This window comes from Ursus maritimus, unplaced genomic scaffold (assembly GCF_017311325.1).
Source record: "Ursus maritimus isolate PB19 unplaced genomic scaffold, ASM1731132v1 scaffold_1, whole genome shotgun sequence".
Classification (NCBI taxonomy): Eukaryota; Metazoa; Chordata; class Mammalia; order Carnivora; family Ursidae; genus Ursus; species Ursus maritimus.
Genome location: NW_024423343.1, coordinates 53217123 through 53230517, shown reverse-complemented (window position 1 = coordinate 53230517; position 13395 = coordinate 53217123). Strand labels below are relative to the sequence as shown.

The window sequence follows — 13395 nt, the reverse complement described above, 5'->3', positions numbered from 1 at the left end:
GGGGCACTTGAACACATCACAGAACCTCCATACTCTTAGCTCAAGTGTCAGCATCTTGTACGGTGTCTTGGACCAGAAAGTACTTCAAATCAAGGACCTGAGCAGTGTTCTTGCTTTCTGTTTGCTGGCACCAGAGCGTGGCTTGAGAAATTTACTCACATTTACTAGACTCCCTTCATACAATAAAAGAATTAGATGATCATCTATCAAATGTTGACTTCCTACTGCCTTTTGACAATACTAAATGGAACCCGGTTTCCAGCCCATGAAAGAGCACTGCAGCACGTTTCTATTAATCCAAAGACCAGTTTTGTTACAAGAGAAAACTTTCCAGTTTGGAGGCTACGTGATGGTGACAATGAAGTTGAAATCTTAAGAAAGGATTACAAGTTTTATTCACTAGAGAGTCCAGGTTTCCCAATTTATAATAATTTGCCTTTTAATTATTGGGATGGTTCTTTTGAATATTCTCTATAGCCAGGTGACCATTAAAATCCTGATTAACATATTCAGGGTCACATAACTCATTAACATAATGTTGCAGATTTAGAAAGTACAACTATTTCAGACCTGTTTAAAATTTACTTGCACTTGCAGGGTTTACACGATCTATACATAAATCATGCAATACATTTATATTAGTAACATAATCTGTTAAACCTTTGTCTACAGCCTCAATTTCTCTGCGCTCTGGAACTACATTTCCAAGTGTTTGTCACCATTGGAATGCCTCGATTATACCTGAAACTCAGTGGGTCAAAACCATACTTGGGACTTTCTGTCAATCCAGGATTTATTTTGGCCAACCCTCACTCAGAATACCAGAATCCCAGGAGGCTTCCTCCACCCTGCCTTCTCCTCCCCCTCCCCCCCAATCCTCCATATCCTATTACAACTGCCAGGACTGGATGCCACATTTCCTGCCACCCCTCTAATCCATCATCTCTTGCTTCCTGATTGGGGCCTCCCTCATCTTAATTCCCCAATTTGGTTCTCCTCATGGCTGTCAAAGTATCCTTTTAAACACACAAATCTGGTTAGACCACACTCCTTTATGGCTTCTTATGCTTACGATAAAAATTGAAATGCTGAACACGGCTGACAAGGCCCCATGGGGACTGGCCTCTGCCTCTCTCTGACCCATCATGCCACTCTAATCATGATGGCCAGCACTAATTCCTTCATCATGCCAAGCCGGACACCCAAGCACCTGGTTAACTCCTGCTCGTCCTTCAGACCTCAGCTCAAACCCACTTGATCAGGGATACCTCTGACCTCCAGATCTAGTGAGTTCCTCTCGCCATGTATCTTCCTCCATCTTTATTCTTTTTTGATTTTTTGATTGACCGTCTTGTCTTCTGGACTGAATTTCAGGTCTCACTTTTCTTTAGCCTTAAGATTGCTTTCTGATCATTGCCAGGAGCTTTTTTTTCCGACCCGTGCTATAGTACGTACCCAAGTGTCCTTTGCTTCCTTCAAGGAGTATTATCATTGAGATGGGGGCTAGAATTTGGTCCTCTGTCTTCTTGGAAAAGGAAACTGCTTTAGTGGTCAGTCTTGTGGGTCACAGATTGTTGGGTAAGCTTCTTATCTTACACTATCATGCTTACCTTTAAAAAAATTTTTTTAGCGACCTGTATTGCCAGTTAACAATGCTTCTCTCAGGCACAAGTTTTTGGTCCTAGTACTTACAATGCAGGCTTTGCTTACATGAATCCAGGTGAGAAATGAAGTGGCTCTTGGCTATAGCTAAATGAAGCAATTCCAAGCATTAACCCAGTTTCAGACAGGCCCATCCATCTGTAGATTCTTGAGAGCCTGTTGGTCATTGACTTGAGAATCATATGTAGGTATGCCGTGGTCTTGAGATGGAAATAACTGTGGGCAAGTGTATTCTTGATCTTTCCTAAATGCTTGATCACACAATACAGAGAATGCATGAACCCTTTTGCCCTTTGTGTCTGTTTTGTGTTGGATTTAACCATCACATACGTGACTTGACTGAACTCAACTGAAGACAGATATGGGCTGAGCTCTTATTATAAGCCATTGGGCAGGGAATTTAACTTCCAGGGGAGGGAACTGATGTACTTTGGCATGAGGGTCCAGAACATAACATTGTAATCTGCTTTAAACAAAGAGAATGTGAGGGAACAATATGACTTTAACATATGGTTTCTTTCCATTTTCCTTGTTGACATTTATTTCATATTAACATTTTTAGCCTCCACCTTAAAATCTAGAGGAAGAAATAATGTTTCCTTATATGTCAGAGTTCTTTCTCTCATTAACATTTTGGTATTTTTTTCTAACTATAATGATTTTTTATTTGTATTTTAATTACATGAGGTTTTTGTTTGTTTTGCTTTTAGGTATTTTGGACACCTTCAATATTTGCCTTCTCTTTTCTGGTCAAGCCTGATTCATGAAATGGAACTAAAGCTGAAAAATCATCTACTTCTTTGTCTGCAAATTTGAGACACAATTGGGATGGTCTTAAGCACATACATCTAGACTCTAACTGCAGCTATGAGTTCAGACGAGAAGGGCATATCCCCTGCTCATAAAACCTCCACTCCGACCCATAGAAGTGCCTCTTCTTCAACATCCTCGCATAGGGACAGTCGGCAGGTAAGAGAATAGTACCAAGTACATTTGTTATTTTCTGCAAATACAGTACCATTAGGATATGATCAGCTTGCTTGCTACTTAATCCTGAAATCTTGTTGTGAAGATTTTAACTCCACAGGAAAAGTCACTATGCCATGAAGTTCCTGCTCTTGTTTTTCCATTATTTAGGATTCTTTTTCTTTTTTTTTTTTTTAAGATTTATTTGTTTATTTGACAGAGAGAGAGACAGCCAGCGAGAGAGGGAACACAAGCAGGGGGAGTGGGAGAGGAAGAAGCAGGCTCCCAGCGGAGGAGCCTGATGTGGGGCTCGATCCCAGAACTCCGGGATCATGCCCTGAGCCAAAGGCAGATGCTTAACGACTGAGCCACCCAGGTGCCCCTAGGATCCTTTTTCTCGAGTGTAGACCCCAGGAAGGGTGGCTAGAGGAAACCCTGCTTTTCTCCTCATTGTGCACCTGAAGAGGGGTAGCAACTTCAGGAACTTGAACTCTGCTCTCTCTCTTTATTCCTGGAGGGGGAAAGGGATGTGAGCCTTCAGGTCTCTCACTGGCCTGCCCAGCACTAACTTCTTTCTGTTGGGTGTTTCATGGAACTTGGTGACAGTCAGATTCAGGAATTAGTATACAAATAAAATCATAGTATCAGAGAATTAAGGGCAGGGAGAGCTCTGCTAATGCTTAGAGTCCGTAGAGAAAATAAATTCTTGTTTGATTATCCCGTGGAGTCAATTCTGTCCATTATTTTTGTTTACAGAGTTACTTCGTTACTACTTCCGTGGCTGTTCTAGCTGCCAGGGCTGTGGGGGGAAGTTTGTTCTATGAATTTTCTTCATTGTCAAAGCAGGTGGTGGTTTTGCCCAGCACATGTCTGAGTATTGCTATTGGCCATTATGACATTATCTCGTGATAGGTTTCTTTGTTGTGTAATTGGAAATTCACAAGAAGCAGGTTTAGTTAACTCTTTATAAAAAGGTTCCTTTTGAGGAACATTCGCTTAGTAAGTAATTCTTGCAGTGTTTTTATGTGTTCAAGGTATATTGCCTAGTTCCCAGAAGTATGAACATCAGTTATTTCATAGTCCATAGTGTAGACGTGGCTCTTGAGACAGCCCATCCAGATGTGAATTCATTCTTCTAGATGGTGGGAATGCACTGCTGGGGTGTTCCCTTAGGGCGGCCTCAGTCGGCAGACCCTCCCAGCACTCCCTCTTCCATTTCTAGCAAAAGATTCCAAGGTTACCTGTAGGAATCAGAGAATCCTTACATGTGTATCTTTCCTAGATGCTCAGGCAGATAGTTCTGCTACCGGTATTTTGGACACTGGTGTCCTTTGTTCTAGAATTCAAACAAGACATCTTCTGTTCATGAGAAGCAGTTATATCATTAACTAAATCTGTGATTACACACAGTTATAATGTTTACTGCATTGCATTCATATAGTAAAAGAAAGTAGAAGTACCATGAATGAAAACACATTTATATTAAATTACAACTATATGCTGAGCTGCTTTCTAAGTTTCCGATTTCAATTTATCTTTCACCTGCCTCTCTGTCCTTTCTTGTTACGGCTTCTCCCTTTTTCCTTTGCCCTGGGCATTTCAATTGAGAGACATTTTAAGCAGCCTGGCCTTTCCAGCTGCTGAGGGAAGGACGGGATCGACCCGGGTCACCCTGGAGAATTCTGGCAAATGGAAACAACGGATGATGGCCACGGGAACATCTGTCGTGCCTTGTGCAGCTGCCTGTTGCCCCCGAGCTCCGGGCTGCTGTGCAAAACCACAGGGAGAAACCAAGCCCCCGGTCCCCAGAGGGAGTTGGAAGGTAGAATATGTGATCCTGGCTGGCTTGTGAATGAAAGTCTTGTGATGACATAAAGTAGCGTGTCTGTAAATGGAGACAATGTTCAAATGGTCATTATTCTCTAAGGAGGGTTAACTTTAGTTTCTGTTTATCTCAGTGGGTTCAAACTCTCCCAAATACTTTCTCCTCCCGTTCCTTCCTGCCTCCTGTTTTGTGTCTGTTCATCTCTCTCAGGGGAGAGAATAAAGAACAATTAGAGTTCTGTTTTTCCCTCCCTATCTCCATCACTTCCTAACATCCGGTATTGACTTGTGGAAATCAGAAATCTTGAGTGATCCTGTGATATCCTATGATGCAGTGCTTTTTTATCTGCACCTATTTTTTGTGTGACTGTTTTCCTAGTGAAGGGATGTGGAGAAAGTGTGATGAATTAGTCTTCCTTGAATGTTACCGTTCTCCTGACGAACATCGATGCAGAGGGAGCCCATCCTTTCTCATATATGGGTCATATAAGTAAACGACCTGCATACAGCTGAGGATACATTGATACCTTAATGCACATCCTTTGCTTCCTTCCCAAGTTCTAGTTCTAGATCACTCATTAACTGATTGGGCATTTCTACTTAGAGGTACCACTACATCTTAAATTAAAACGTAAGTATTAATACATAAGTCCATTTGCTCTCAGGATAATCATGCTCTCACAGACCCAGGGTCAAAGCCATTCCTTTCTCATTTCACTCTCCCACATTCGGTACGTGGACAATTTTTATTGATTATTTCCTCTTCATAATGGGACCACTTCTTTCTGTTTCCACTGTCGACTCGCTAGCCCAGACTCTCCTCATCTCAGCATCCTCCACGGTACTCTGGCCTCACTGTCTCCCTTATGGCCTTGTGAGATCGAATTTCCTTAATACGGTAGATTCATTCTCACAACCTGTCAAAGACTCTTGTGTACCAACACAATTAAGGCCAGATTTCCTTAGGTGGTATCCCATGACCTCCATGATCTGATCCAACCTCAGCGTCCCGTTTTCCTCCCACCCGGTACAGTCTTGTCTGTGCGCTGTGCCTAAAACTGCCTTATCCCTGTCTCTGCCCTCATCTTTCCTACGCAGAATTCCCACCACTCTTGCTCCACCTGGTCCCTCCCTGTGCTTCAAGGACTGGCTCCTGTGAATTTTCACTGACCACTCAACCCCATCTTGCCCTCTCCCTCCTCTGAACTTTCACAGAACTTTCTGACAGCGTTTGACATGTTTGTATTGTTTATCTTTTTTTTAAATATTTTATTTGTCAGAGTGAGGGAGAGAAAGTGAGCACAAGCAGGGGGAGCGGCAGACAGAGAGAGAAGCAGGCTCCCCGCTGCTCAGGGAGCGCCATGTGAGACTTAATTGCAAGACCCTGGGATCATGACCTGAGCCAAAGGCAGATGCTTAACCGACTGAGCCACCCAGACGTCCCTATATGGTTTATCTTTTTATGTACCGATCTCCTCAACTGTTTTGTAAGCTCTTTTAAGCAGACGACACACTCTAATTCTTCAGGGACAAGCCTTGCGCCTCAAATATTTTAATATGTTCCAGAAGATATAGTTAAAGATCTGCAATGGTATTAGTCTTGTCTTCTTATTACAACCTTGCCAGTCCAGATTTACTTGTCCTCTCTCCTCTTCCTTTCTCATGGATTAAGTAAAACAAAGAACATCTGCCAAGTGCATAGTAGTAGTTGGCCATCTTTCCTGTGGCCAAATTCTGTAGCACAACAGGTGAAGGAGAGAGAAGAGCTAGGAGATGAAGTGGTTCAGTGCCCCTGTGATTTCACCAAGTGTTTCTTCATCAGCACAAGAGGGTCAGGACTCCACTTAGTATTAACAAGTTGGAAGGCTTCAGTAATTGTTCCATTTACATTTCATTGCAGACTGATACTCAACCTTAGAACATCTCACAAAATTAGCTCTGTGTGTGTGTGTGTGTGTGAGAGAGAGAGAGAGAGAGAGAGAGAGAGAGAGAGAGAGAGAGAAAGGGAGAGAGAGAGAAAGAGACAGACACAGAAACAGAGAGAGAGATCAACTATGATTCATAAGCTGCAAGAAATATATGCCCTAAATTTTTCAGAAAGGAAATAAAGGAAGTGATTAAGACATCTAGGACTTATACATAAATCAGCATTTCCGAATGTATGTGCCGAAGAATGCTTTCCCCTTGAAATGTTGCATGAAAAGAGAGTTTTATTGTCAAGTAAGAGAAATGCTAAACACAATCTCTTTTTGCAATATACATTAATAGATTAAGGACACTGATAAATCCTGCAGTTAGAACTTTAACTGAGCACTTCAAGAATCTATTAGATTGTGGTTTTTTTTTTTTAATTCTCCTAAGATTTGGTTGTTAAATACCCAGATTCTTCTCTCTTTTAAGAAATTGGAAGATCTTGGCACCTGGGTGGCTCAGTCGGTTAAGCATCTGCCTTTGGCTCAAGTCATGATCCCAGGGTCCTGGGATGGAGTACTGCATTGGGCTCCCTACTCAGCAGGGAGCCTGTTTCTCCCTTGTCCTCTGCCCCTCCCCCTGCTTGTGTTCTCTCTCTCCCTCTCTTGCTCTGTCAAATAAATAAATAAAATCTTTAAAAAAAAGGGGGAAGACTTAGGTACACTGGAGCCCAGATTCTGAATGGGCAACACTAGACCAGGCTTAGGAGTGGCTTCCCCTTTAGATGGGGCATGTACCCTCTGATCGGCCACAGTCCCTACCTTTCCTTATTGTACTTCTGTACTTATGTTTCCTGCTTGGCCCCAGAAGCATTTGAATTGCCAGCCCTGATCCTGGATGTCAAGTCAACCACAGTAATATTGAGGTTACCGAGGGTGATTTCCACTTGGACATTAAGAAGGCATCTCAAACTTAACATTTCCCTCTCAAATCTACTCCTTCCCAGTCCTCCTTATCTTAGTAAGCAGCAAGTCTGTCCTTTCTTTTGGTACAACCAGAAACTTCACCAGGAGTCATCCTTGACACAGCTTCTCACACCTGCTTCCAAACCCTCAGTGAATCCTGTTGGTTCTACCTTCAGATGTACTTGGGGTCTGACCACTGTTTACCACCTCTTCCCCCTCCACCCTGGTCTGAGCTACCATCGTGTCTCACCCGGACGATGGCCATAGTCTTTTACCTGGTTTCCCTGCCTGTAAGTCCCTTGCCCGGCATACAGGCCATTTTCACAGAGTGGTCGGAGTGATCCCTTCAAAACCTACCTCAGAACAAGCCACTTCTCTGATCCAAACCCTCTACTGGTTCCCTTCTGTCTCTACATAATCCTTGAATTGCTGACCATTGTCTACAAGGTCATTCATCCTCTGGTTCTGCCTACCTCTCTGATCCCATTTCCTGCCTTGTTCTCCTTCACTTAGTTCTCTCCAGCATTTTCCCAGTTGTGCTCCCACCTCAGGGCCTTTGTGTTTTGGACCCCTTTAGCCTAACTTGCTTCTCCTCTAGGCATCCCCAGGTTCGCTCAGATACTTGATTCATTCTCCAAATGCACCCTTTTTGGATAGCCTTCTCCTCTCTGCCCTGCATACGCTCATCATGCATTGCCTACTCACATCTTATCTGTCTTCAAAGCATTAACCACCACCTGATACGTTACATATTTACCTGTTCACATCGTATCCCCTTCCTCTGTTGCCTGTCACTGACCTGTAAACTCCCTGAAAACAGGGATTTTATTAACGTCAGTAATGTATCCCTAGCACCTTACACAGCACTTCACATAGGGTATGGCACAGAATATATCTGAGTGAATACATGAATGAGGAGTCGGCATGGAGAGAAAGATTGGGAATCAGGTTCCAGAGGTCTTGGTAGCTGTGAACAAATAGTCCTGAGATTGGGAGATGACAAAGAGAGAAAGTAGTGTGGTGGGGAGCTCTGTGTCTCCCAAGAAGAGTGGATTTTGAGAGTGGAAGAGGGATCATTCAAAGGCGGCCGAGAGGAGCTGAGAGCACAGACCTTTCTGCTGGCTGCTGGCAGTGATTATATGATGAAATAAAGGGTTCGTGGCTTGTGAAGGAAATGGTGTCAGACAAAAGCAAAGTGTTGGGAGCATTCTGCATAGGTGTTAAAAATATTGGTGGGGGTGGGAGGTAACATTTATTCGAATATAGTTGACATACAACATTACATTAGTTTTGGATATACAGCATAGTGATTCCACAACTTTGTACACGATGCTACGTTCGCCACAGCTGTGGCTACCATCTGTCCCCATACATTGCTATTAAAACATCACTGACTCTGGTCCCTATGCTGTGCCTTTTATCCCCGTGACTTACTCATTCCCTAACTGCAAGCCTGTGTCTCCCACTCCCCTTCACCCGCTTTACCCAACGTCCCATCCCCCTCCCCTCTAGCAACCATCAGTTTGTTCTGTATATTTGTAGGTCTGATTCTGCTTTTTGTTTGTTTATTCATTTGGAGTTTGGTGTGTTGTTGTTTTTTTTTTAAGATCCCCCTTATGAGTGAAATCATGTGGTATTTGTCTTTCTCAATCTGATTTATTTCACTTAGCACAATACCCTCTAGGTTCATTCGTGTTGTCTCAAATGGCACAGTCTCCTCCCTTTTTTGGCTGATTGTGTGCGTGTGTATGTGTCTATATATATGTATATATGTAGACACACACATACCACATCTTCCTTATCCATTCATCTATCGATAGACACTTGGGTTGTTTCCATATCTTTGCTATTATAAATAATGCTGCAGTGAACATAGAGGTGCATATATCTTTTCAAATTAATGTATTCATAACTTTTTTTTTTTAATTATGTTCAGCTAGCCAACATAGTTAGTCATTAGTTTTTGGTGTAGTGTTCAACGATTCATTAGTTGCATATAACACCCAGTGCTTATCACAACACATACCCTCCTTAATGCCTATCAACTGGCTACCCCATTAACTTTATTTTTAAACAGGAGTTACTATTTCCCAGTCATAGTACTTATTTTATGGTAACATTATATGATAGGCTGAAGTTATGAGCAGCTGACTGGATTTTGTTTTTGTCTTGATAATTACTCTTACATTTACATATTTTAGAGATTTTTTTTTTTTTTTTTTGCAATATACAAGACTGAGACCACCTGTAGAGTTCTGGGATTAGGGCCAAGGATCTGCATTTAAAAAGTGAGGCCTCTATTTAGAGCCATTGTTTATTTTTATTTGTATCATTATCAGGTCATTTCAGAAAATCAGACACTGTTGCTCTAAGAATTTAGGATTTGCAATGCATAATTACCAGATAATAGTGTCTATTATTAGTATTAAACACAATTAGAATTGTTATAGCTTTATCAGGTTAGACATTGCAAATGCTTCAATGAGTCAATCTTTTTAGTTTAATGAAAAATCAAAGAAAAAAGTATTAACCATTCCTCATAATGATTTTAAAGCTCACTGAAGCTCAGAGATAATAAAATAAATAATTTTTAAGGAAAAAATTATATTATGAATAAGTCATAAGAGGCTTGTAGTTAATCTTCTTGCCAGTTTTTTTTTTTTTAAGATTTTATGTATTTTTTTGAGAGAGAGATACAGAGACAGAGAGAGTGAGCAGGAGCAGGCAGGAGGGGCAGAGGGAGAGGGAGAAGCAGACTCCCTGCGGAGCAGGGAGCGCGCCTCCCAGAACGGATCCCAGGACTCTGAGATCATGACCTGAGCCAAAGGCAGACGCTTAATAGACTGAGCCCCCCAGGCGTCCCTTGCCAGTTTTTATAAAATATTTATTTAGTATCTAGTCAATCTTCAACAACAAATAGAAGCTTTCAATTACATGGGTATCTAAAAACGTTTCCTGCACATTATCAACGGCAGTACATTCCGAGACCAACCATGGCCTATTCAATTAATGTTCACCGATGACAAGTGAAAGCTGTCCCCAGCCATGATTGTGTGGGACTCCTGGAACCCTGGGCTGGCGACATAAGCTCCCCGTTCTGGTGTCAGCGGCATCTGCAACACATGCAGCTTTCATTAGAAGTGAGGAAGGTGCCTAAAAACCCAGAAAGTAGAAGAGTTCCTCATCAATGTCTATACCTTATGTATGGGGTTTTCATACAACATTTCTTCTTGGACAGACAGGCTGATAAAAATATCCCCAGCATATACATGGACTGAATTGGAATATGTCTTTTCCAGTCAAACCTCTGAAGCATCTAATTCAAATAGCTTTGTTAAGTGAAAGAACCAGATCACTGCTTTGAAGTACAGTGTCTATCTTCTGAATACGAAACCTATTTCCGTCTTTGAGTTGAGAAAAATAAAATGTTACCACAAACAAAAACATTCTAGTTTGTAGAGGAAAAAAAAAAGCCAGCATTCCTGATTTAGTACCAGACCTCCAGTTTAAACTCGACCTGCTTCCAGTGGGACCTCACTTTTAGGCCTTAGGACCAATGTCAATGTGGAAGAAAAAAAGAATTGCTTGCAAAAAAGCATTATGACCAACTTCTTCTTCCTCTTCTTCTTCTTCTTTTTTTTTTTTTTAAAGATTTTACTTATTTATTTGACAGAGAGAGAGAGACAGCCAGCGAGAGAGGGAACACAAGCAGGGGGAGTGGGAGAGGAAGAAGCAGGCTCCCAGCAGGGAGCCTGATGTGGGGCTCGATCCCAGGACCCTGGGATCATGCCCTGAGCCGAAGGCAGATGCTTAACGACTGAGCCACCCAGGCGCCCCCCACTATGACCAACTTCTGTGCTTTAGATGCATTGTGTAAATTGGGTGTTCTGAAAAATCTAAATATTAGGCCAATTTCAAGAATAAACAGAACAATACCAGCACCAGCTAATCTTTCATGAGCTCTCACTGTGGAAGGCTGGAACGACCTTCACCTTTTTCAGAGACCTAAACTATGGCATAAAGTGGCAGAATGTCTTCCCCACAGCTAATGAGCCACTAAGACAGGATTTGCTCTGTGGACACCTGGTTCCAGAGCCCCACTTCTTGGCCGCACCACTGTTTGCTTCATTGTGAGGCTCGACAAGCTCAATGTCCAGGAGAAGGGCCTTCTGTACACTGCGAAGCAAACTTTGTGAGGCAGCATTTGTCAATTATTTCTGAGTAATGTTTTGCCACCTCATTTTTCTCCCTCAGCGATAACATTGATTCATTTACGTCCTCATTGGCCAGGGGAACAATAAACCCAGTGCTACATGGACCAACATGTTAGTAATTTTTATCACGAAATACTGTTGCCAAAGGCAAATCATGTTCTTCGTGCTTTCCTGAAGTCTCTGTATTTGCACATACACCCTATTGCCTTGGTAATGGAGAAGTTTTGACCGTTTGTTTGTTCATTGAAAACTATGATCAGCCTTTCCTGTGAAATGAAATGAGCAGCCCCGTAGTTGTCTTACTGTCCCCACCGTTTGGAGATCACTGTCACTGCTGCTTGGTGTTTACAGTGTGTATTCAGTCCCTGTCAAATGTGCTGCAGTGGAGACCCCTGGAAAGAAATTTGCCACCTGGCACTCGATGCTCGTTATCCAGGAGTAATTCAGAACGTGACATTATTGGAGAAAGAATCTGGCCGCTGCTTTCCCTGCTACGTTTGCAGAATCCTCTGGTTCTGTATGCCTGCTTTATCAGTTTCTCACTGAGGAAGTTATCTCTTACTACTTGAGCTGGCTTGTTTGGGGTAGCATTTTTAGAGCAGCAAATTTGTCTGTCAGACCCAAGATTAACGCTGCCTGTTCAGTTCAGCGTAACACCAAATGGAAAGAGCCGCAGTATAATCAGTTAGTGAACCCCAGAGGGTCTCATTCATAGGTCATCGAGGGGACCTGGGAATCTGTCATTTACAGAAGCTTCCCTGGGAGACTGTTACTCACCCAGGTTTGGAAAGCATCGCTCTTACAGAATACATTTATAGGTGTTTCTCAAGGACTATAAAAACATCATCTCCAAGGACCATAAATTCTACAAAACTGCTTTATTTGATTTTCAATTTTGACCAGTAGAAAAACGTTACCATCCCTTTGCCCCGTAGCCACTGAAAGTGGCTAGGCTATAAGTAAAATACTGTCACAGAGGTAAAGGAAAGCCCCATGCGTGTTGCATACTTTAAAGTACCAGACTTCTTGACTTCAAATCCTGATTAAGAGCTGATTTTGTAATAATGATAATAGCCAGTGTTCGTGAGGTTTCAGGGAAATGGACATTCTCCTGCGCTACTGCTAACTGAGCATGTTAACTGATCTGGCTTTTCTGGAGGGAAATTTTGTGGTACATATCTAAAGTCTTTTAAAAGTTCGTCCCATAGAACACAGTAACTCAGCTTCTAAGAAATGTATTCCGAGGATGCACCAAAGATACATGTAAAGATTTCTGTGCAAAGATATTTATGAAAGTATTTTTAATGTTCAACAAGGAGTTATTTAAATAACCTATCTCATAGTCATGCACTGAAATATTGCACTGCGCTAAAAATGTTTTTGAACAATGTTTCATGCTGTGGAAAAATTGTACATTGTTAATTGAAGAAAACTGGTTATTAAGTTGAAAATATAGTATAATTCCAATTTTATTTTTAAGAATTAAGTGTAGGGGCACCTGGGTGGCTCCGTCTGTTAAGCGTCTGCCTTGTGCTCGGGTCATGGTCTTGGGGTCTTGGGATCAAGCCCCACATTGGGCTCCCTGCTCCCTCCACCCCCTTCCGCCCCCGCTCGTGTTCTCTCTCTCTCTCTCTCTCCCTCTAAAAGAAAAAAAAAAAGGATTAAGCATATATAGGGGCATCTGGGTAGTGCAGTCAATTAAGCGTCCGACTCTTGATTTCAGCTCAGGTCATGATCTTTGGATTGTGGAATTGAGCCCCCTGTTGGGCTCCACACTCAGCACGGAGTCTGGTTCAGATCCTCTCTCTCTCTTATCCTCTGCACCTCCCCCTTGTGCTCTCTCTCTCAAAAAA

At 42.3% G+C, this 13395-nt stretch overlaps 1 protein-coding gene across 5 annotated transcripts in view; it reads left to right on the top strand.

Annotated features, from left to right (window-relative positions):
* Nucleotides 1-2381: 2381 nt before the first annotated feature.
* OSBPL6 (oxysterol binding protein like 6) overlaps nt 2382-13395 on the top strand; it is an 85703-nt gene continuing 74689 nt past the window's right edge. For 4 of the 5 annotated variants that reach the window (XM_008687188.2, XM_040643427.1, XM_040643426.1 and 1 more), the window contains exon 1: nt 2383-2631. In XM_008687188.2, coding sequence (XP_008685410.1) covers nt 2530-2631 — 102 coding nt within the window. In that variant the 5' untranslated portion in view covers nt 2383-2529. Of the gene's footprint in view, nt 2632-13395 lie in introns of all 5 variants that reach the window. The other variant, XM_008687184.2, reaches the window with a different exon arrangement.